This window comes from Haematobia irritans, chromosome 5 (assembly GCF_050003625.1).
Source record: "Haematobia irritans isolate KBUSLIRL chromosome 5, ASM5000362v1, whole genome shotgun sequence".
Taxonomy (NCBI): Eukaryota; Metazoa; Arthropoda; class Insecta; order Diptera; family Muscidae; genus Haematobia; species Haematobia irritans.
Window position 1 is genome coordinate 129,786,507 of NC_134401.1, and position 24,460 is coordinate 129,810,966.

Below are 24,460 nucleotides of genomic sequence, written 5' to 3' on the forward strand. Positions count from 1 at the left end.
ACCGATTTTGCTGATATTTTGCAAGTTTTTCGAGACTCATAAAATATTTGGATGTACGGAATTTGAGGAAGATCGGTTGATATACACGCCAATTATGACCAGATCGATGAAAAATATATATGGCAGCTATATCTAAATCTGAACCGATTTTTTCCAAAATCAATAGGGATCGTATTTGAGCCGAAACAGGACCCTATACCAAATTTTAGGACAATCGGACTAAAACTGCGAGCTGTACTTTGCACACAAAAATACATCAACAGACAGACAGACAGACGCACAGACAGACGGACAGACAGACGGACATCGCTAAATCGACTCAGAATTTAATTCTAAGCCGATCCGTATACTAAAAGGTTGGTCTATGATTACTCCTTCTTGGCGTTACATACAAATGCACAAACTTATTATACCCTGTACCACAGTAGTGGTGAAGGGTATAAAAAGTCGAAAGGTCGAATTGTTGTCGACTTTTCCAATTGAAAAAGAAAAATCATGAAAACTTGAAAAGTATACTTTTCTAAATTTTGGAAAGTCTTAACCCTCTATTGTAAAATCAGGATGCTTTTAGTAAAACACACCTTAAGACAACAAAAATGGTTAAAATAAAAAGAAAACTAATACTGAATTTTACATCATAAATGTTTTTTGTTTCGTTTTCTTGCTTTTGTGTCGTTTACATTAAATATTTAATCAGCTGGCAAAAAAATTGGGGCATTAGAGGGTTAAGACCGATATAGACTTTTTCAAATTTTAAATGTGAAAATATACATTTTCATTTTCAGAAAGCTATTTTTGTTGGAATTCACCTAAGTGGTGAACAATCATTTTCTCAATGACTTCAAAAATCTTCGATTTTTCTCAAATTTGTGAAAAAGTTTAAAGGTCGAATAGTCGAATTTTCTAAATTTTGAAAATAATTCGAAAGGTCGACATTGCCTTTTTCATATTGTTAAAATTTAGAAAAGTTGATTGTTTCATGTGTTTATAATGTCGGTCGTGTGATTTTTTCCATAATTTAAAAAGTCGAAATATAGAAAATTTTTCCAAACAATTTTTTCTAAATTTTAAAAATGTAAATTTTTTCAATTTCACAAAAAATTTGAAAGGTCTAGTAGTAGATTTTTCGCTTTTGTGGATAAGTCGTAAGTTCCATATTGACTTCTCCAAATTTTAAAAAAGTTGAAAGTCAATTATTCTGCTTATATTTAAAAAGACAATTTTTCCAAATTTTAAAACAGAAAAATGAAGAGACGATTTTTCGAAATTTTGAAAAAGTTGAAAATACAATTTTTTAAAATTTTGAAAAAGTCGAATTTGTCAAATTTTAAAAATAGTAGAAAAGGCGATTTTTTGTAAAAGTTGAAATATTGAAAAGACGAATTTTCTAAATTTTGAAAAAAATCGATATCGACTTTTCCAAATTTTAAAAAAGTTGAAAATCCGAAATGTCTAAGTTTTCAAAAAAAAAAACGACATATCCCAATTTAAAGGAAAATTTGAAAGGTCAAGTCGACTTTGTCAAATTTTAAAAATAGTAGAAAAGGCGATTTTTTGTAAAAGTTTAAATATTGAAAAGACGAATTTTCTAAATTTTGAAAAAAATCGATATCGACTTTTCCAAATTTTAAAAAAGTTGAAAATCCGAAATTTCTCAGTTTTCAAAAAAAAAAAAAAACGACATATCCCAATTTAAAGGTCAAGTCGACTTTGTCAAATTTTAAAAATAGTAGAAAAGGCGATTTTTTGTAAAAGTTTAAATATTGAAAAGACGAATTTTCTAAATTTTGAAAAAAATCGATATCGACTTTTCCAAATTTTAAAAAAGTTGAAAAGCCGAAATGTCTAAGTTTTCAAAAAAAAAAACAACATATCCCAATTTAAAGGAAAAGTCGAAAGTTCAAAATTTCTAATTGTCTTGGTTTCATTTTTGATAGGAAAAAATTAACTTTTAGTTGCTTCCAATTTCCTTTCATATGAAATAAAATATTTATTTATGTAGTTATTTGGCTAGAAATGTTGATATAACATATTCACCACAAATTTGCTCGGTCTTTTAACATATAAAACATCCAATTTGTTTTACCCTTTTCATTTATACCATGTATCATAGATCAAGTAAAATACAATCTTATTCACATAATTAGCAATTGTTAAGCAAGTATCATTTTTTGTATTTTATATCCATGAAATCTGATGCTAATTAGGTTTTAAAAAATAATCAGAATAATAAAATTCTAAAATGACATTGTGACATATGATTACATATGCATAAATATTCACTTATGCTTTAACACAATTGAAAGCAAAAGTTCCCATATTTGTATATGTGAGGGCGACGGTTGATATGCGCAAGCGAATGGCAGGCTAGAATATCCGATTTCCTGAGTTCTCTGTGTTGTGCGAGAATTTAATATTACATAAATTCTACATGTTTTTAATCTGACACTATAACAGATGCTATACATTTAACATGTACGAGTATAATTGCATATGCCGGAAATACTAAAGGCAGTTTGATGCAATTATGTTTTTTTTTCTTTCAATATAATGAAACAATAAATGTATTATAGCAAATGAGAATAAATAGGCTACAGTTGGGTGAAGTTTATTGTATCTTTATTATTAGCAATAAAATTCATTTTAAATTTTGTACAATATGTGAAAATTGGTCGGTACATATGGTAAATCCCATCCCAATGCTGCTCAATGTTGGTGATAATATGAATGTCCACGGTGTATCATAGAGGAAAACTTTGTTCCCAAATTTAATCAGTTCGATTAATAAAAGAAGTGGTAACAGGTTGGCTGATAAGTCCCCGGTCTGACACATAGATGGCGTCGTTAGTATTAAATGCATATTATTTTTATATAGTACCAACTTTCAAATGATTCGTGTCAAAATTTGACGTCTGTAAGCCAATTAGTTTGTGAGATAGAGCGTCTTTTGTGAAGCAACTATTGTTATTGTGAAACAAGTAAGGAAAGTCTAAAGTCGGGCGGGGCCGACTATATTATACCCTGCACCACTTTGTAGATCTAAATTTTCGATACCATATCACATCCGTCAAATGTGTTGTGGGCTATATATAAAGGTTTGTCCCAAATACATACATTTAAATATCACTCGATTTGGACAGAATTTGATAGACTTTTACAAAATCTATAGACTCAAAATTTAAGTTGGCTAATGCACTAAGGTGGAAAACAAGAATTTAATTCTAAGACGATCGGTATACTAAACGATGGGTCTCAGACTTTTCCTTCTTGGCGTTACATACAAATGCACAAACTTATTATACCCTGTACCACAGTAGTGGTGAAGGGTATAAAAAATGGAAAAAAGGAATTTCGTGTTTTGATAAAATACTGTTTCCTGAAGGGAAAAAATACGGTGGAAGCAAAAACTTGGCTTGATAATGAGTTTCCGGACTCTGCCCCAGGGAAATCAGCAATAATTGATTGGTATGCAAAATTCAAGCGTGGTGAAATGAACGGAGGAGGGTGAACGCAGTGGACGCCCGAAAGAGGTGGTTACCGACGAAAACATTAAAGATATCAAAGGAACGTGTTGGTCATATCATTCATCAATATTTGGATATGCGGAAGCTCTGTGCAAAATGGGTGCCGCGCGAGCTCACTTTTGACCAAAAACAACAACGTGTTGATGATTATGAGCAGTGTTTGCAGCTGTTAACTCGTAATACACCCGAGTTTTTCCGTCGATATGTGACAATGGATGAAACATGGCTCTATTACTACACTCCTGAGTCCAATCGACAGTCGGCTGAGTGGACAGCGACCGGTGAACCATCTCCGAAGCGTGGAAAGACTCAAAAGTCCGCTGGCAAAGTAATGGCCTCTGTTTTTTGAGATGCGCATGAAATAATTTGTATCGATTATCGTGAGAAGGGAAAAACAATGAACAGTGACTATTGGAGCGTTTGAAGGTCGAAATCGCGGCAAAACGGCCCCATATGAAGAAGAAACAAGTATATACGGCCGTAAGTTCGGCCAGGTCGAATCTTATGTACCCTCCATCATGGATTGCGTAGAAACTTTTACGAAAGACTGTCATCCACAATCGAATTACTTGAGTTGTGGTATCTTAAAACTTCTTAACATCGTTTTCTAAATTGTGAGTTAGTCCATACGTGGTATATACTACACAAAAAGTTATGTATAGGTAAGTCTATAAATAATTACGAATCGATATGGACTTTTGCACGGTACGTAGAGAGCCAGAATTGAAATATGGGGGCTATATAGGTTGGGTTAGGTGGCAGCCCGATGTATCAGGCTCACTTAGACTATTCAGTCCATTGTGATATCACATTGGTGAACTTCTCTCTTATCACTGCCCGATTCCATGTTAAGCTCAATGACAAGTGACCTCCTTTTTATAGCCGAGTCCGAACGGCGTTCCACATTGCAGTGAAACCACTTAGAGAAGTTTTCAAAACCCTCAGAAATGTCACCAGCATTACTGAGGTGGGATAATCCACCGCTGAAAATTTTTTGGTGTTCGGTCGAAGCAGGAATCGAACCCACGACCTTGTGTATGCAAGGCGGGCGTGCTAACCATTGCACCACGGTGGCTCCCTTGGGGGCTATATAGAATTATGAACTTGATATGGACCAATTTTTGCGTGATTGGGGATCGATTTATTTAAAGGCTATATATAACTATAGACCGATATGGACCTAGTTAGGCATGGTTGTTAACGGCCATATACCTCCAAGAGGCTCCAGAACCAAATCTCGGGATCGGTTTATATGGGGCTACATACACATGATTATGGACTGATATGGACCACTTTTGGCATGGTTGTTGAATATCATATACTACCACCACGTTCCAAATTTCAACCAGATTTTGCTTCTCCAAAAGGCACCGGAGGTCAAATCTGGGGATCGGTTTATATGGGGGCTATATATCATTGTGGACAGATATGAACCAATGGATACCATATACTAACATCACGTACCAAATTTCAAACGAATCGAATGAATTTTGCTCTTCCAAAGGGCTCCGGAGGTCAAATCTGGGGATCGGTTTATATGGGGCCTATATATAATTATGGACCGAGATCGACAAATTTTTGCATGGGTGTTTGAGGCCATATATTAACACCACGTACCAAATTTCAACTCAATCAGATGAATTTTGGTCTTCCAACAGGCTCCGGAGGTCAAATCTGGTGATCGGTTTATATAGGGGCTATATATAATTATGGACCGATGTGGACCAATTTTTGCATGGTTATTAGATACCATATACTAACACCATGTACCACATTTCAGCCGGATCGGATGAAATTTGCTTCTCTTAGAGGCTCCGGAGGTCAAATCTGGTGATCGGTTTATATGGGGGCTATATATAATTATGGACCGATTTGGACCAATTTTTGCATGGTTATTAGAGACCATATACTAACACCATGTACTAAATTTCAGCCGGATCGGATGAAATTTGCTTCTCTTAGAGGAATCGCAAGCCAAATTTGGGGGTCCGTTTATTTGGGGGCTATACGTAAAAGTGGAGCGATATGGCCCATTTGCAATACCATCCGACCTACATCAATAACAACTGCTTCTGCCAAGTTTCAAGTCGATAGCTTCTTTCGTTCGGAAGTTAGCGTGATTTCAACAGACGGACGGACGGACATGCTTAGATCGACTCAGAATTTCACCACGACCCAGAATATATATATATACTTTATGGGGTCTTAGAGCAATATTTCGATGTGTTAAAAACGGAATGACAAGGTTAATATACCCCCATCCTATGGTGGAGGGTATAAAAAGCCTTTGATACACACCTCCGCCTTGCATACACAGGGTCGTGGGTTGCACCCCAGTTTTGTCCAAACACCAAAAAGTTTTTTTAGCGGTGGATTACCCCTTTCAGTAGTGCTGATGACATTTCTGACTGTTCGTACGGCTATGAAAAGGAGGTCTCCTGTCATTGAACTAAACACAGAATCGGGCAGCACTCGGTGATAAGTGAGATGTTCACCACTGTGGTATCACAATGGACTGAATAGTCTAAATTAGCCTGAAATATCGGGCTGCCACTGCTCTAAGAAAAGTACATTTGCGAAGATGATTTGGTACCATTTCAAAAATACAATATATCAACCTGGTAACCAGGTTGATTTAAACATGCTTTATTACGTGCCTGTTTCTCTTGGAATAAGATAACACCGCACTAAGAACTGCCAAACAATGTATGATCAGAATTCTGAATTGATTAGACTTAGACGTACTCTCTGATTGCCTTCCGAAATATGAGACGAACACCACCTCACTAGCCATATGAGTTATGATTGGTGTGACAAACTTTTTGCAATCTTTAGATTTATTTCCGATAAATATATATGACTGAGATCATGGATCATGCTCCAAATGTTAGAACTAAAAAAAACTTAATATCCACTTACCTTTAAGATTATCAGCATATTCACCCAAATCAATGGATCGGGCCCAGCGTATGAATCGTTGATTGGTCCAAACGATAGGATCCGTATCGACATTTTCCGATTGTACTCGACGCATGGCTAAATTCTGACGGTCATATTTAACAATACGGAGGACATGAATGCCTATGGAGAAAAACGACCAAATAAAGAAAGACAGAATTAAAAAAAGAAACTAAAAGATATCAATTCCATAAATTTTCTAATGTCAGAAAATTATTTCTATGCCTTTGCAGGTCCTTTCACCTCAATAACTCAATCACTTACCATGTACTATACTGGCCTGATGGAATTTCCTCGTAACACCCAAGAATTTTTCCAATTCCTTTTTCGAGAGGGTATCTAACATGCGGGCATCAACCAATGAATGCAGGAACGATTCAGCATATTGTGGTAAACCTATATCGGGTAGCCATTCCGAAGCAACCCATGTGTGACCCAATTGTGTAATCATGGGATATCGAACCATTTCGGGACGTCGTTGTTCCTCAATGGCCAAACGCAATTTCTTACGATGCATGGGGTGAGCTAAACCCAAACCGGCTTCCAGTTCAATATCGTTGAGCTCAAGTAGAACTTTACCACTTTTGACATTTTCAGCACATCTTGAACTATATTGGGGCATACCAAGGGCCACTTCCAACCAGGCCAAAACTTGGGGGGCTCGCCATCTTTCCATGGGTAATTGAGAGGCTTCACGTAACAGACGAAGTTTTTCAGCGTAGCCCTCTTCGGAAAGGGGGCTCCAACCATAATCGGTGACTAGGAGAGAATATATGGGTAAAAGAAATATTTTATTTTTTTATTTTTTATAGCTATTCTTACATTCACTGGCACCATCTGATGACAAAGCTTTATTTTTATTTCTTGACCTGGCAAATACCCTTGATATACTACCCCAGGTACCACCGCGCCCATTGCGGGCCCCCAGTGTCGTGCCTGATGATTTGGGAGGAAATTTTCGAGCCACCGCTCCTGGTCCCTCGGAATCGACAGGTGATCCTAATTGCTCAACAGATCTAGAAGGAAATATATTTACAAATATTTCTCTATACAGGTCCAACTTATATTTACCTGGAGTATGCAGCAGAGTTAAGGGGAGATAATGTGGGACTTCTTTCTTTAGGTGTTCCATCTGTTGGAAAAAACAAAAAGACATTTTATTTTTTTATTAAAATTAAAAAAAATTGTTCTTGTTGATTCTTACATTGGTACATATTTTGACTAGAGACCAGAGATATACTATCCGGATCCACAGTAATACAGGGTCCATTATCTGAAATGCCATCACTGAAATTCATATCACCTCCAGTACTTTCACGATCACTATTATTTCTCAAAGCTGAATCATTTGAACATGAATTACGATCACCAGCTGTATTACCGGAACTATTACTAAAAGCGGAGAGGGAATTTGAATTGCCACGCCCACTATCATCATTACGATAGGCTGATACACCACTTGAACCACCACCACCAACGCCCGCACCACTATTCATTTGAGTATTCAAAAGACCTGACGTAGCCGATGGTGGTGTTAGGGGAGCAAATGAGAGAAGACTCTCTTGGTCTGACATACAACCGGACATTTGTCGTTGCAATTGTTCCTGTAAATTCTTCAATTGCATATCGCGGGCACTTAACTGTTGCGCCAGAGACAAAGACCTTTCAGCCTCATCTCTGGCCTGTTTAAGCAATTGCCATCGCTCACGTTCACGATCTCCAGACATTTTGGCATTATTCGATTCGGATTCTCTTACACGCTCTTGATAGTTGCGTATGAAATCTCTTAACTCTTGCTCTTTCTCTTGCAATGAGGCACACAATTGTTTCACTTGTCCCACTAGCTCATTTTTATCACTGCGTAATTTTTTTCTCTCAATCCGAAGATTCATCAATTGATTTTTAGCCGATCGTAATTCCTGTTCCAAACGATCGATTCGCTGTTGGGTATTGGAACTACTGCCATCGGTTGATTGTCCATCGCCACAGCTGTTGGAGTCGGAGAGGTCAATACCGCCTACCGCTCCTTCGGGTGAGCTTTCGAGAAGTTTGCGCAAACGATGTAGTTCGGCATTAAGTCTTTCATTTTCTTCACGAAGCTTTGTGGGAGAATCTGAAAGTAAAAAGAGTTGAGATGAGTAATTAAAAGACTATGTGGTTAATGTAAATCAATGTCATTCTAATTATAGAAGCTTTTGAGAAAGTTGTAATAGAAAAAAGCTTTAACAAAAAATATTATTACTTTGTGGAGGGTAACTGATATCTAATGCAACAAAGTAAAGCGTCATTTTTATATATTTTTAAATATTATTGTTCAAAAGCAAAAAAAAAACATAAAATTTTGCTATCAGATGAGATTTGTTGGAATTTGCTTTAGCACGATTTATGAAATACAAGATTGGGCGAAGCGCCATCTTAAGATGATCGACTTTTATTTTTTACCCTTACCAACCTTACTTTTCCAAATGCCCAAGACGCAAAAGTCCAAAGGAATGACATTTTTGGTGGTCGTTGTGCGGTAGAAATGAAGTGAAGTACATCATTTTTAAGTCATTCTTGGTTTCCCCTTACCAACCTTACTATTCCAAATGCCCAAGACGCAAAAGTCCAAAGGATTGCAATTGTGCGGTAGAAATGAAGCAAAGTACATAATTTTTAAGCCATTCTTGGTTGACCTGTGCTGAGGGCTATGGTGAAGAGTCCTGTGCAATACTCTCGTTAGGACATTTTACCGATAATATTTGGCATTTAATTTGACCCCATGGTCGATGAATACAAGCAAGGGGCGTCAATCAGCCCTTGCGACGGCCCACACCATTACCATTACCCTTACATTCGAAAGGTCATGGGTTCAATCGAGAGTTATATTTATTTATTTATTTATTTATTGTGCATGTGAGTGAGAAATTCCGTACTCGCGCACACTCAAATACGAACAACTTTTAAGGACGCATACTCACAATAAAAAAATTCTAGTAATTCACCATTGAGTTGCATGCTACAGTTCGAGTATACTTTTGAGAGAGCGGAAGTACGAAGAGTTATTGAAAATTCTTTGTCGAGGAGAATAATGTGGTATTCGTTGTTAGATATAGGGACAATTCTAAAATCCTTTGCCGATTGAACTGTCTTTATCGGGTGCAGTCCACAGTTTCGACAATTCATTGGTTCCCGATGTGTTCACAATAGTTTAATATTTCGTTGGATATCACGAAACTAAACAATTGGAGTACGCTTGACGTTGGTACGGTGTTGCCAGGGAAAATTTTCGGTTTACCCTACAAGGACAAAAATAGTTTTCAACTTTCCCCTACATTCTCAAACAAATATTCCCTACAACTTCCCCCACAATACTTTTTGTTAAATTTAAACAAAAATTAGAAAACAAAAATGTGCTTTATTATTTTAAAACATATAAAACTGCATCGTATATTACATAAAAATAAATTTATAAGTAATGTTTGCCAAAAAGATTTTTTCCTGTTTGGTAGATTGGTAGAATTCTTGATGTTTTTCGTAGATCAACATTTCTATAGAAATACAATTTTGGAAAAAGTTTATATAAAAATAAGATTTTGAAAAAAGTTTCTATAAAAAAATTTTGAGAAATTTTTCTATATAAAATATCTTTTTTATATAAAAATAAAATTTTTGAAAAAAGTTTCTATAAAAATATTTTGAGAATTTCTATAGAAATAAAATTTTGAAAAAATTTTCTATTGAAATAAAATTTTGGATACAATTTATATAGAAACAAAATTTTGACAAAATTTTCTATAGAAATAAAATTTTAACCAAATTTTCTATAGAAATAAAATTTTGGATAAAATCTCTATAGAAATAAAATTTTGACAAGATTTTCTATAGAAATAAAATTTTAACAAAATTTTCTATAGAAATTAAATTTTTACCAAATTTTCTATAGAAACAAAATTTTCTACAGAAATAAAATTTTGAAAAAATTTTCTATAGAAATAAAATTTTGAAAAAAATTTCTATAGAAATAAAATTTTAAACAAATTTTCTATAGAAATAGAATTTTAAAAAAAGTTTCTATAGAAATAAAATTTTGATAAAATTTTCTATAGGAATAAAATGTTGACAAAATTGTCTATAGAAATTAAAATTGTGACAAAATTTTCTATAGAAATAAAATTGTGACACAATTTTTTATAGAAATAAAATTGTGACAAAATTTTCTAAAGGAATAAAGTTTTGACAACATTTTCTATAGAAATATTTGTTTGGTAGATTTGTGGTAATTTTTTTTTTTAAATTTGGTCGATTTTTTTGAACGAGTGTTAACCGTGGAAATTAGAAGTCTTGCCTCCTTTAGAACCACCAAATGTAAAAATTATATAAAACTTTGTTGAGTGAAAAAGTCCCTACATTGTGCCTCTACCTAGATGACAAAAATAAAGAGGCACCTTGTAATTTTGTTTGTTCAAAAACTGCTCAATTTGGAATAACTTCTCATCGGAGAAAAATTGTCACTTTCTTAATTCATTCCAATCTAAATTTTTGTTTTTCTTTCGGTAAGCTCATCCACTTTTTGGGCCTTCAATGGTTTTTTTATACCCTCCACCATAGGATGGGGGGTATATTAACTTTGTCATTCCGTTTGTAACACATCGAAATTTTGCTCTAAGACCCCATAAAGTATATATATTCTGGGTCGTGGTGAAATTCTTAGTCGATCTAAGCATGTCCGTCCGTCCGTCTGTTGAAATCACGCTAACTTCCGAACGAAACAAGCTATCTACTTGAAACTTGGCACAAGTAGTTGTTATTGATGTAGGTGGGATGGTATTGCAAATGGGCCATATCGGTCCACTTTTACGTATAGCCCCCATATAAAGGGACCCTAAAGGCTTGTGGAGCCAAATCCTCTAACAGAAGCATATTTCATCCGATCCGGCTGAAATTTGGTACATGGTGTTGGTATATGGTCTCTAACAACCACGCAAAAATTGGTCCACATCGGTCCATAATTATATATAGCCCCCATATAAACCGATCCCCCGATTTGGCTTGTGGAGCCTCTAACAGAAGCATATTTCATCCGATCCGGCTGAAATTTGGTACATGGTGTTAGTATATGGTCTCTAACAACCATGCAAAAATTGGTCCACATCGGTCAATAATTATATATAGCCCACATATAAACCGATCCCCAGATTTGGCTTGTGGACCCTCTAACAGAAGCATATTTCATCCGATCCGGCTGAAATTTGGTACATGGTGTTGGTATATGGTCTCTAACAACCATGCAACAATTGGTCCACATGGGTCGATAATTATATATAGCCCCCATATAAACCGATCCCCAAATTTGGCTGCCGGAGCCTCAAAGAGAAACAAATTTCATCCGATCCGCCTGAAATTTGGTACATTGTCTGTAACAACCATTGGTTGGTATATTGTCTGTAACAACCATGCAAAAATTAGTCCACATCGGTCCATAATTATATATAGCCCCCATATAAAACGTTCTCCATATTTGACCTCCGGAGCCTCTTGGAGGAGCAAAATTCATCCGATCCGGTTCAAATTTGGAACTTGATGTTAGTATAGGGCCGCTAACAACCATTCCAAAATTGTTCCATATCGGTCTATAGTTATATATAGCCGATCTCCAATCACACAAAAATTGGTCCATATCGGTTCATAATCATGATTGCCACTCGGGTCAAAAATAATTTACCAAAATTTTATTTCAATAGAAAATTTTGTCAAAATTTTATTTCTACAGAAAATTTTGTCAAAATTTTATTTCTATAGAAAATTTTGTTAAAATTTTAATCGGTTCATAATCAAATTTTCATCATTGACATAATTTTATTTCTATAGAAAATTTTGTTAAAATTTTATTCGTTTCATAATCATGGTTGACACTCGAGCCAAAAATAATATACCAAAATTTTATTTCTATACAAAATTTTGTCAAAATTTTATTTCTATAGAAAATTTTATCAAAATGTTATTTCTATAGAAAATTTTATCAAAATTTTGTTTCTATAGAAAATTTTGTTAAAATTTTATTTCTTTAGAAAATTTTTGTTAAAATTTTATTACTATAGAAAATTTTGTCAAAATTTTATTCTTATCGAAAATTTTTTCAAAATTTTATTTCAATAGAAAATTTTGTCAAAATTTTATTTCTATAGAAAATTTTGTTAACATTTTATTTCTTTAGAAAATTTTTATTAAAATGTCATTTCTATAGAAAATTTTGTTAAAATTTTATTTCTATAGAAAATTTTGTTAAAATTTTATTTCTATAGAAAATTTTGTCAAAATTTTATGTCTATTGAAAATTTTGTCAAACTGAATTATATACATATTTGATCGATTTTTTTTGATCAAATATAACCACGTATGGACTTACATACAGTTTAGAAGACGGTGTTAGGAGGTTTTAAGATACCTTGCCATCGGCAAGCGTAACCCAACTTAAGTAATTTGATTTTGGATGGCAGTGTTTAGAAGAAGTTTCTACGCAATCCATGGTGGAGGGTACATAAACTTCGGCCTGGCCGAACTTACGGCCGTATATACTTGTTTAAATATGTATTGCATCCATTCAGCTCAGGGTCACGTTTTGTATCACTGAGGCGTATACTTCGAACAAATCTGGCCTTCACATTTTGGATCATTTTTATGTTATTACCGCTAGAAATAAAAGCAACATAAAATTGGTTGCAATCCATATCAGTTACTCTGTATATATCAAAATATAGTGACAAAGTTTATACCACACGTCAAAAAATACAGTTATTTTCTCTCAGCAGTGTTGCCATTATTCCTAGCTATTTTCCACAAATTAGGACGCTCATTTGTGGACATTAATAAAATAATAATTCCTAACAAAAATATCTAATAAATTTTTGACTAGATGTTATGAAAAAGAATCAAGTCCGAGTCCGAACGGCGTTCCACATTGCAGTGAAACCAGTTAGAGAAGCTTTGAAAGACTCAGAAATGTCACCAGCATTACTGAGGTGGGATAATCCACCGCTGAAAATATTTTTGGTGCTCGATCGAAACAGGAATCGAACCCACGACCTTGTGTATGCAAGGCGGGCATGCTAACATTGTACCACGGTGGCTCCCCATAAAATCTCTTAATTTCTGGAAATACCCCACCAAATCGCTAAATACCCAACTCAATAATTTCAATATTGCCAGTATTTGGAAAAAATCCAAATACTGGCACCACTGTCTCTAAGTACGAGTAATACTAGTGACATCGCAGTGATTCAAAGCATCTCTAAGTGGTTTCACTGTAATATGAAAATAATAATTTTAAGTTTTATCTTGTAACTCGGGGAATAAAATTGCTCCATTGAAAAGTGTTTCGATTTTTGGTCAAAGACAAAAATTATGTATCTGAGTAGTGCGTCTTATATATATTAAACTAAACTCGCATTCCTAATTTAAGGACAATAAATCTTTGAACTCACTATAATATTTTTTTCCAGAATACCAATAGCTCTTTAATTTCTATTTGTCTTTCCCCCTACAATCGGGTAATTTTACAATTTTTTGTTGCATAAATATTTAATTAAAACTTTTATAAACTTCAGTCATAAAAAAACGCACACAAACAATAGATGATGTATACAAATGCTATAGTGGCTTTATTACAATAAAACAAAAAACAAAAACGAATATTCATGCTCTGTTAAGAGAATGGTATGGTATTAACATTTACATTACAACAAACATAGTATTGCAATTAAGCAATTACAGTTTTAAGTAACAAAAACAACAACTATCAACAACAACAATGAGCAAAAAAGAAGTAAGAAAAGAGAAATAAGCTAGCTTTTTAAAAATACATAGAAAAACAAGAGCAATATTAAAAAAAAGAAAACAACTATGGCAACAACATAAAGTAATTAACAATTAAAGGATAATAAAAGTTATCTAGATCAAAAATGACAAAAACAGAATAAGGGACGGAGAGAGAGAGAGAGAGAGAGGAATATTATAAATATGTTACATGGGGAATGAGAGATAGAGATGGTGAGTATATGTCACTCCCATCACCCTCATCTTCATCGTATTCAACAACATCAACATTAGAATCAAAATCATAGGCAACAGCAGCAACAAGTTTGTAGTTGATGTTGCGGTGGTGGTGGTAGTTCCTTGGTCAGTCAGTTTATACAACTAATTAGTGAGCAATTATTTGTGAACCAAAAGCTTGAAATTTCTATGAAATACTATGGCAAAGTAACTTTTCCCACTTTCTCCCTCTTTTTCTCTCTCACATAGTATGTGTGACTCTTGGGCAATATAGAAAACTAATAGCACAACTTAAAAAGCAAACAAACGAACAAGTAAGTAAATTCTAAAGTCGGGCAGGGCCGACTATATTTTACCCTGCGCTATTTTGTAGATCTACATTTTCGATATCAAATCAAATCCTTCAAATTTGTATATAGTTTATGTTCCCATAATTTAAATCTGAATCAATTTGAACACGTTTTTCTACACTTCTGCAAAATCTCTAGACTTAAAATTTAGATCGGCTAATGTCAAAATTTTGTACAAATTTTTTGTCTGTAGAAAATTTCGTCAAAATTTTATTTCTATAAAAAATGTTGTCAAAATTTTATTTCTATAGAAAATTTTGTCAAAATTTTATTTCTATGGAAAATTTTGTCAAAATTTTATTTCTATAGAAAATTTTGTCAAAATTTTATTTCTGTAGAAAATTTTGTAAAATTTTATTTCTGTAGAAAATTTTGTCAACATTTTATTTCTATAGAAAATTTTGTCAACAGTTTGTTTCTATAGAAAATTGTGTCAAAATTTTATTTCTGTAGAAAATTTTGTCAAAATTTTATTTCTATAGAAAAATTAGTCAAAATTTTATTTCTATAGAATATTTTGTCAATATTTTACTTCTATAGAAAATTTTGTCAAAATTTTATTTCTATAGAAAATTTTGACAAAATTTTATGGCTATAGAAAATTTTGTCCAAATTTTATTTTTATAGAAAATTTTTTTAAAATTTATTTTTATAGAAAATTTTGTCAAAATTTTATTTCTATAGAAAAATTTGTCAACATTTTTTGTCTATAGAAAATTTTGTCAACATTTTTTGTATGTAGAAAATTTTGTAAAAATGTAATTTCTATAGAATAATTTTGCAAAATTTTATTTCTATAGAAAATTTTGTCAAAATTTTATTATAGAAAATTTTGTCAAAATTTTATTTCTATAGAAAATTTTGACAAAATTTTATTGCTATTGAAAATTCTGTCAAAATTTTCTATAGGAAAATTCTATAGGAAAATTTGTCAACATTTTTTGTCTATAAAAAAATGTTGTCAACATTTTATTTGTATAGATAATTTTGTCAAAATTTTATTTCTATAGACAATTTTGTCAAAATTTTATTTCTATAGAAAATTTTGTCAAAATTTTATTTCTGTAGAAAATTTTGTCAAAATTTCATTCTATAGAAAATTTTTGGTGTACTTCTTAGTTGGAGAGGAATATTTTGCAAAATCTATTCTAGTAAGAAGAACAGTAAGAATTCTACAAATCTACCACACAGTAACAAATCTACCATTTTAGGTAAAATTCGACCAACTGTGACAACCGTGCTCAGAGGTCGGACCAGAGCATTATTGCCAAAACCCGCATGTGTCTATCTCGCCTCCTTCTGGATGTAGCAGACATATGCACTAACCTATAATACCCTGTTCTTTAGTATGGTGCAGGGTATACAAAAATTAGCTTGAAACTTATATCGTTCTCCTCACAAAAAAAAACTGAAAGATATAAATTTTGTTATTGGCTGGGAAAACTTGATAAATTGCTAAAGTTCTCTTCTAATAAAGAAGTAAATTGCAACTGAAATGTAATTATATAACTGTGATTGGCCATAAGTAGAAGCAAAAGCAAATGAATGGAGTTTAATAGGAGTAATAGAATTGCAATAGCATCTGACTAATGACCAAGAGTAAGTTTAATAAATCCATGGACACGTGAAATGAAATATAGCTTTTGGGATTTTCCCATAAATTTTGAATGATGAAATATTGCATGGATGTAGTTTTGAAGAATTTATTATTGAGGACACGATTTATGTGAGAATAATAGTCTACTAGGCTACATAACTTTTAAAAATATCTTAGCAATAGTGTAGAGTGAATTTTGTATACCATCGATCTTATGATATGGAAGGTCCAATGTTTAGTGCACGTAATATATTGGAATATCGATATGCAAACATATAAAACAGACATGCAAGGGTTTATCTCATCAAGGCGAAATTTTTGGGCAATTAGCCAACTATTCTTTCAATAATCGAGTTTTCCTTTAAAATATATGTATTTTTTACTAATTCTTTTAGTTTTCTGTAGCTTAAGTCCGAACATGGGTTATATTGGTTAATTTTCTTCATGTCAATCGATATTTTTATATGATTAGAAGTAACAACATGCCGTAGTTACATTTTTATAATCTGCAGATACAGCTAATAGAGTTTTAGTTGTTAATTTGATATGTTTGTTTTCATATTGGCCACTAAACGAATTCTAATATACAACTCAAAAAATTCCATTTGCTCAAAAAGAAAATTTGATGTAAATGTTGGTGTGACAACTCTGGAAAAATTGAGAGGTATACTAACTTTGCCATTCTTGGTTATATAAATGAGCCATATCGGTCCCACATTTAGGTATAGCCCCCATATAAATCAATTCTCAGATTTTAAGAGTAAATTTCATCAGATGCCGTTGTAGTTTCGTATGTGATATTAATTGATGAGTAATGAAGTGCATTGTTGTCAATGTTTTAATTTTATTGCTCAAAAACAAAAAATATCGGAAATAACATCAAATTTTAAAATCAGTTTAGATTTGTACAAATTGGCTATCTTTGGCGCGAATTATGGACTAAAAACGGCGAGCAAAGCCAAAATATGCAGCACGAAAGTGGAACTGCGTTTTTGGCCAATTGCCGGTGAAGTGCCGATGCCCAGGGTCGAAATGTTTGTTTACCCTTAAGCTTTGTTAGCTTAAGGACGTTAATCCGATGAATGCGACTGGGGAGCGACCATTGGCTGCACTTGAGTTGTCAATCAAAAGTGTGCATTTGAAAAACTTATTTTGGCCAAAATAAGTCACAGGAGCCACCGTGATGCAATGGTTAGCGTGCTCGCCTTCTATACACAGGATCGTGGGTTCAAACTCAGTTTCAACCAAACACCAAAACGTTTTTCAGCGGTGGATTATCCCACCTTAGTAAAGCTGGTGACTTTTCTGAGTGTTTCACAGCTTCTCTCAGTGGTTTCACTACAATGTGGAAAGGACTCGGCTATAAAAAGATGGTCCCTTGTCTGGTGACTGTGGTATCACAATGGACTAAATAGTCTAAGTGGGTCTGAAATATCGGGCTGCCACTATACCTAACCTAACCTAGCCTTGTCCATATCTCCGTAAGTCACGAAATTTTTCGTAATTCACGACAATTTCGTGTCACGTGCATACCTCTAGTATCGAGGATGCATGGCACTTTGTGGTTGGTCCCCCTTGTGTCGACCCCGGTATATAAAACCGACTGCAGTGAGTGTTCTTCTCCAACAACCCTTGAATAATGTCCTTACCTATTGATTGTTATACCCTGCGCTACACTGTGGAGCAGGGTATTATAAGTTAGTGCATATGGTGTCTTTGGCAATATTGCTCAGGGCCGGCCCCTGAGTCGATTTAGCCATGTCCGTCCGTCCGTCTGTGAACACATTTTTGTGATCAAAGTCTAGGTGGCAATTTAAGTCCAATCGACTTCAAATTTGGCACAAGTATGTATTTTGGGTCAGATTATAACCTTACTGTGGTATCACAATGGACTGAATAGTCTAAGTGAGCTTGATACATCGGGCTGCCACATAACCTAACCTAACCCTATTGATTTTGGAAAAAAATCGGACCAGTTTTAGATATAGCTCCCATATATATCTTTCGCCCGATGTCTACTAATATGACCCCAGAAACCAGAATTTCAGCCTGATTTACATTAAAATGATGGTGTCGTAAAGTGTGCCGAAATTGGTTGAAATCGGTTCAGATTTAGATATAGCTCCCATATATATCTTTCGTCCGATTTAGACTCATATGATATATACGATTTAAGAGAAATTTTGGACAGTGAGTAGAATTATCATACCAAATTTGGTTGAAATCGGTTCAAATTTAGATATAGCTCCCATATATATCTTTCACACGATATACACTTATATGCTCCCAGAAGCCAGAGTTTTATCCTGATATGCTTAAAATTTTGTACAGGGGCTAGAATTAACATTCTCGATATACATGCTAAGTTTGGTTGAAATCGGTTCAGATTTAGATATATCTCCCATATATATCTTTCGTCCGATTTAGACTCATATGACCCCAGAGGTGGGAGCCACCGTGATGCAATAGTTAGCATACACAAGGTCGTGGGTTCGATTCCTGCTTCGACCGAACACCAAAAAGTTTGTCAGCGGTGGATTATCCCACCTCAGTAATGCTGGCGACATTTCTGAGGGTTTCAAATCTTCTCTAAGTGGTTTCACTGCAGTGTGGAACGCCGTTCGGACTCGGCTATAAAAAGGAGGTCCCTTGTCGTTGAGCTTAACATGGAATCGGGCAGCACTCAGTGATAAGAGAGAATTTCACCAAATGTGGTATCACAATGGACTGAATAGTCTAAGTGAGCCTGATACATCGGGCTGCCACCTAACCTAACCTAACCTAACCCCAGAGGTCAAATTTGTAATCCGATTTAAATGAAATTTTTCATAGGGAGTAGAAATAACGTTGTCACTATGCATACTAAATTTTGAAATCGGTTCAGATTTAGATATACCTCCCATATATATGTTTTTCTGATTTCGGCAAAATTGGCCAAAATAACCACATTTTCCTTGTAAAAACGCCACCGCTAAGTCGAAAACTTGTGAACATTTTTCCAATTTTCCTATACTTGTAATACATATCTATCGATCGATAAATCATAAATACACTTTTGTAAGGATGACTAAAAATTGCTTGAGATTTAAATGTTTCCCATATTTTTTTACCAACATTTTGTTCTACCCCAGGGTATTAGCCGATTTAAATTTTAAGCCTACAGAAGTCTAACAAATCTTGTCCACATAGGGTCAGATTTAAATATATGTATATGGGAACATAAACCTTTATATATAGCACCCAATACATTGGATGGATTTGATATGGTATCGAAAATGTGGATCTACAAAGTGGTGCTGGGTATAATATAGTCTGCCCCGTCCGACTTTAGGACTTTCCTTATTTGTTTGCTATTGAAATTTTTATTTTTTTTCATTGGCAAAAAAAGTGCAACACAAAAAGTCGATTAAAGCAAATTTACCATAGATGATTTTACTCTTGCAAAGAAATGAAAAATTAATGGAATTTTAAATAAATGCTATATAAATTACATGGCAAGCTTCAACAACAACTACTGCAACTACAGCGAGATAAATGAAAGTGCATGATAGAGTCTTTTTCGTGTAAGAGTGATCTTAAAATGTGGCAAGTGTGTTTTCTTATAATTCTGCTGATAATGGCAGTGGTGGTAATGGTGTGGGATTGTTATCTTTTGTCGGTAATTGTGTGTGTATCTGTCAGTACGTGTGTGTGCGTGGTGGTTTGTGTGCTTTTTTTTTTTTTGTTGCCAGTCACTTTGTAAGCTCTTACCTGCGTGATGTTGCAAATATTTCATGTCATTATTGCGATTGTCATCACAATTGTTAAGTTTGTTAATATTCGGCGATGATGATGATTGTGATGATGGCAATGTTGAAAGGAAAGAGGATGTTTGCCCTGATGCTGGTGCTGCCACCGCTGGTGATGTGATGACCGAATTTGTCATTGTCATAGGTCCTGCTGTTGGCAATTTTGCCATATCCAAGGACTTAATGGTTGTTCGATTCTCCATTGTTGGATGATGTGGCTGCTGATGCAAAAGTCCGGTGGCGTTGATTGACGTTGGACAAATATTGTTGGCATTTCTTTTATCAACTGTTTAAAAATCAATTTGGTTGGGTTTGTTTGTTCAATTCGAGTGGGTATCGTTCAATTTTCGTTATTGAATATAAATTTCAGATTCAGTTTCATGTGTATTTGTGCATATAAGAATTTCGGAGTATTTTTTTTTTGTGGGTGTAGATTAGAGGTGTGCACGTGACACGAAAGTGTCGTGACTCACGAACATTTTCGTGACTCACGCGTGAGTCGTGAGTCACGCTGACGGCAACGGCGTGAGTGTGAGTGAGCGTGATTAACCAACCAAATGTCGTGCGTGAGCGTGAGTCACGAAAATAATATCTTCGTGAGTGTGCGTGAGTAACGAATTTCGGAAAAACACGCTCACGAAAATAATCCCGCTTACGAATATAAAATGCTTACGAGTTGAATTCATTTATAATTTTAGTAACATCCTACGTGGTAAGAGTTTTATAACGCACTCGATTTTAACCATACTCATGTTTTCAGTCAGGTTCTATAGGTAAATCACTCATAAAATTATTCGTTAGTCACGAAGTTTTTCGTGAGTCACGACATTTTTCGTGAGTCACGATATATTTCGTGAGTCATGACATTTAAAAGATTTTCGTGCGTGAGTGTGCGTGAGTATAAATTTTCTTTTCGTGAGCGTGCGTGACCGTGAGTCCTACCAAAAAATATCGTGCGTGAGTGTGCGTGAATAAGATTACTCCGTCGTGAGTGTGCGTGAGCGTGAGCACAATATTACTCACGTGCACACCTCTAGTGTAGATGTGTGTATGTGTTTGTGCATGTGGGTTTTTTGATTTCCCTAGCAGACATTCGATATCATTACCAATGCTCTTTGTTTGTTGGCCATTTTTGCTTGGGAAAAATATTTGTTTTTTTTTTGTGTTTGTTGAATATGCCAATTGATATTATGGTTTTGATTTCAATATCAATATTGGACGGAAATTTGTCAAAAAAAAAATTAAGTATTGGATAGATAAAAGGAAAATGTACGTCTTTTCCTTACCAAAAGATATCCATTTAACACACACAAAAGCCTTCATCGAGAAGAATTATTGAAAATTTGATAAAGTTCTGTATTGATATTTTGAATTTCTTTCTCGCTTTTGTATTGAATAAAAAAGTATGGATATCATTGAACAAATAGAAAAGAATTTTACTAATAATATTTGAAAACACTATTGACAAAAAAAAAAAATTGGGATATTAACTAGAAACTTTACGAGAATTTTATCATTAACATTTGAATAGATTCTGATAAAATAAAAGATGCGATATCAAGTCGCAAATTTATAAGAATTTCATTACAGATATTTGAAAATATTTTCCCACATAAAATATAATATTTGAAAATATTTTCTAATAAAAAATTGGAATATTAATAAACAAATGTTGGAAAATTTTATGAAAAATACTTGCAAATATTTTCCGAGAATTTTATCGTTAATGTTTGACACTATTTTCCAATAAAAAACGAGTATATACGGCCGCAAGTTAGGCCAGGCCGAAGCCTATGTACGCTCCACCATGGATTGCGTAGAAACTTCTACTGTCATTCACAATCGAATTCCTTGGGTTGCGGTATCACTTGCCGATGGCAAGGTATCTTAAAACTAAAAAGGCCGTTTAAATACGTGTATAATTAAGTTTGACAAAATTTTCTATAGAAAAAAAAATTTTGATAAAAGTTTCTATAGAAATAAAATTTTGACAAAATAAAATTTTGACAATATTTTATATAGAAGTAAAATTTGGGGAAAATTTTATATAGAAATCAAATTTTAACAAAATTTTCTATAGAAATAAAATTTTAACAAAATTTTCTATAGAAATAAAATTTTGTCAAAATTTTCTATAGAAATAAAATTTTGTCAAAATTTTCTATAGACATAAAATTTTGACAACATTCTCTATAGAAATAAAATTTGACAAAATTTTCTATAGGAATAAAATTTTGACAAAATTTTCCATAAAAACAAGTATATACAGCACTAAGTTCGGCCGGGCCGAATCTTAAATACCCACCACCATGAACCAAATATTAGGGTTTCCTTTGAAATTTCAGGAGGGCTAGAGGACTTGAGGACACTTCCCGAAGATAAATTTAAAGATTTCCCCTATAAAGACTATATCAGATTCTGCTTTTATAAGAACCATTTTTGTTTGAGTTTTAGAGGAATCATTAACATCTCTTGTAAGTGTGCAAGAAAATTATAAAATAACGTCTTGATTTGAAATCTTAAATCTGTAGAAGTAAAATCTGGAAATTTTACATTGAGTTTCAAGCAATTTTCATGATCAGTGCACCTTCTACACCCTCAAAAAGTGAAGTCGGTCTATATGGAGGCATTGCCAAATGGACCGATAAAAACTTAATCCGATACACGTTTTTGTGAGCCTAAAATACCAGAATATTTACAATTTCAGGCAAATCAGATAAAAACTACGGTTTCTAGAAACCCAAGGAGTTAAATCGGGAAATCGTTCTTATGGGGGCTATACTAAAACATGGACCGATACTCACCGTTTTTGGCACACCTCTTTATGACCAGAAAATACCTCTAGATTTCCAATTTCAGGCAAATAGGATAAAAACTTCGAATTCCAGAAACCCAAGTAGTAAAATCGGAAGATCGGTCTATACGGGGGCTATACCAAAATATGGACCGATACTCACACCTCTTTATGGTCCTAAAATACCTCTAGATTTCCAATTTCAGACAAATTGGATAAAAACTACGGTTTCTATAAGCCCAAGACCCAAATCGGGACGTCGTTTTATATGGGGACCATACCAAAACATGAACCGATACCCACAAGTTTTGGCACACGTATTTGTGGTCCTACAATACCTCTAGATTTCCAATTTCAGGTAAATTGAATAAAAACTGCGGTTTCTATAAGCCCAAGAAGTAAAATCGGGAGATCGGTCTATATGGGGGCTATACCAAAATATGGACCGATACTCACCATTTTCGGCACACCTCTTTATAGTCCTAAAATACCTCTAGATTTCCAATTTCAGACAAATTGGATAAAAACTACGGTTTCTATAAGCCCAAGAAGTAAAATCGGGAGATCGGTCTATATGAGGGCTATACCAAAATATGGACCAATACTCACAATTTTGGCACACGTATTTATGGTCCTACAATACCTCTAGATTTCCAATTTCAGGTAAATTGAATAACAACTGCGGTTTCTATAAGCCCAAGAAGTAAAATCGGGAGATCGGTCTATATGGGGGCTATACCAAAATATGGACCGATACTCACCATTTATGGCACACCTCTTTATGGTCCTAAAATACCTCTAGATTTCAAATTTCAGGTAAATTGGATAAACACTACGATTGCTATAAGCCCAAGACCTCAAATCGGGAGGTCGGTTTATATGGGGACTATATCAAAACCTGGACCGATTTAGCCCATCTTCGAACTTGACCTGCCTGCAGACAAAAGACGAGTTTGTGCAAAATTTCAGCACGATTCATTATTGAAGACTGTAGCGTGATTACAACAGACAGACAGACAGCCAGACGGACAGACGGACATCGTTATATCGTCTTAGAATTTCTCCCTGATCAAGAATATATATACTTTATATAGTCGGAAATCGATATTTCGATGTGTTACAAACGGAATGACAAACTTATTATACCCCCGTCACCATTCTATGGTGGTGGGTATAATAAAGTTTTCTATAGAAATAAAATTTTGGTATATTATTTTTGGCTCGAGTGGCAACCATGATTATGAACCGATATGGACCAATTTTTGTGTGATTGGAGATCGGCTATATATAACTATAGACCTATATGGACCAATTTTGCCACGGTTGTTAGCGGCCACATACTAACACCACGTTGCAAATTTTAACCGGATCGGATGAATTTTGCTTCTCCAAGAGGCTCCGGAGATCAAATCTGGGGA

General features: G+C 34.1%; 1 protein-coding gene across 1 annotated transcript in view; it reads right to left on the bottom strand.

The window, feature by feature from the left end:
• Positions 1-24,460, bottom strand: part of Liprin-gamma (liprin protein kazrin) — a 94,023-nt gene that overhangs the window by 46,209 nt on the left and 23,354 nt on the right. The window contains 5 exon segments of the mRNA XM_075313092.1: positions 6,444-6,605; positions 6,747-7,241; positions 7,305-7,552; positions 7,554-7,614; positions 7,687-8,600. Of these exon segments, the coding sequence (XP_075169207.1) occupies positions 6,444-6,605; positions 6,747-7,241; positions 7,305-7,552; positions 7,554-7,614; positions 7,687-8,600 (1,880 nt within the window).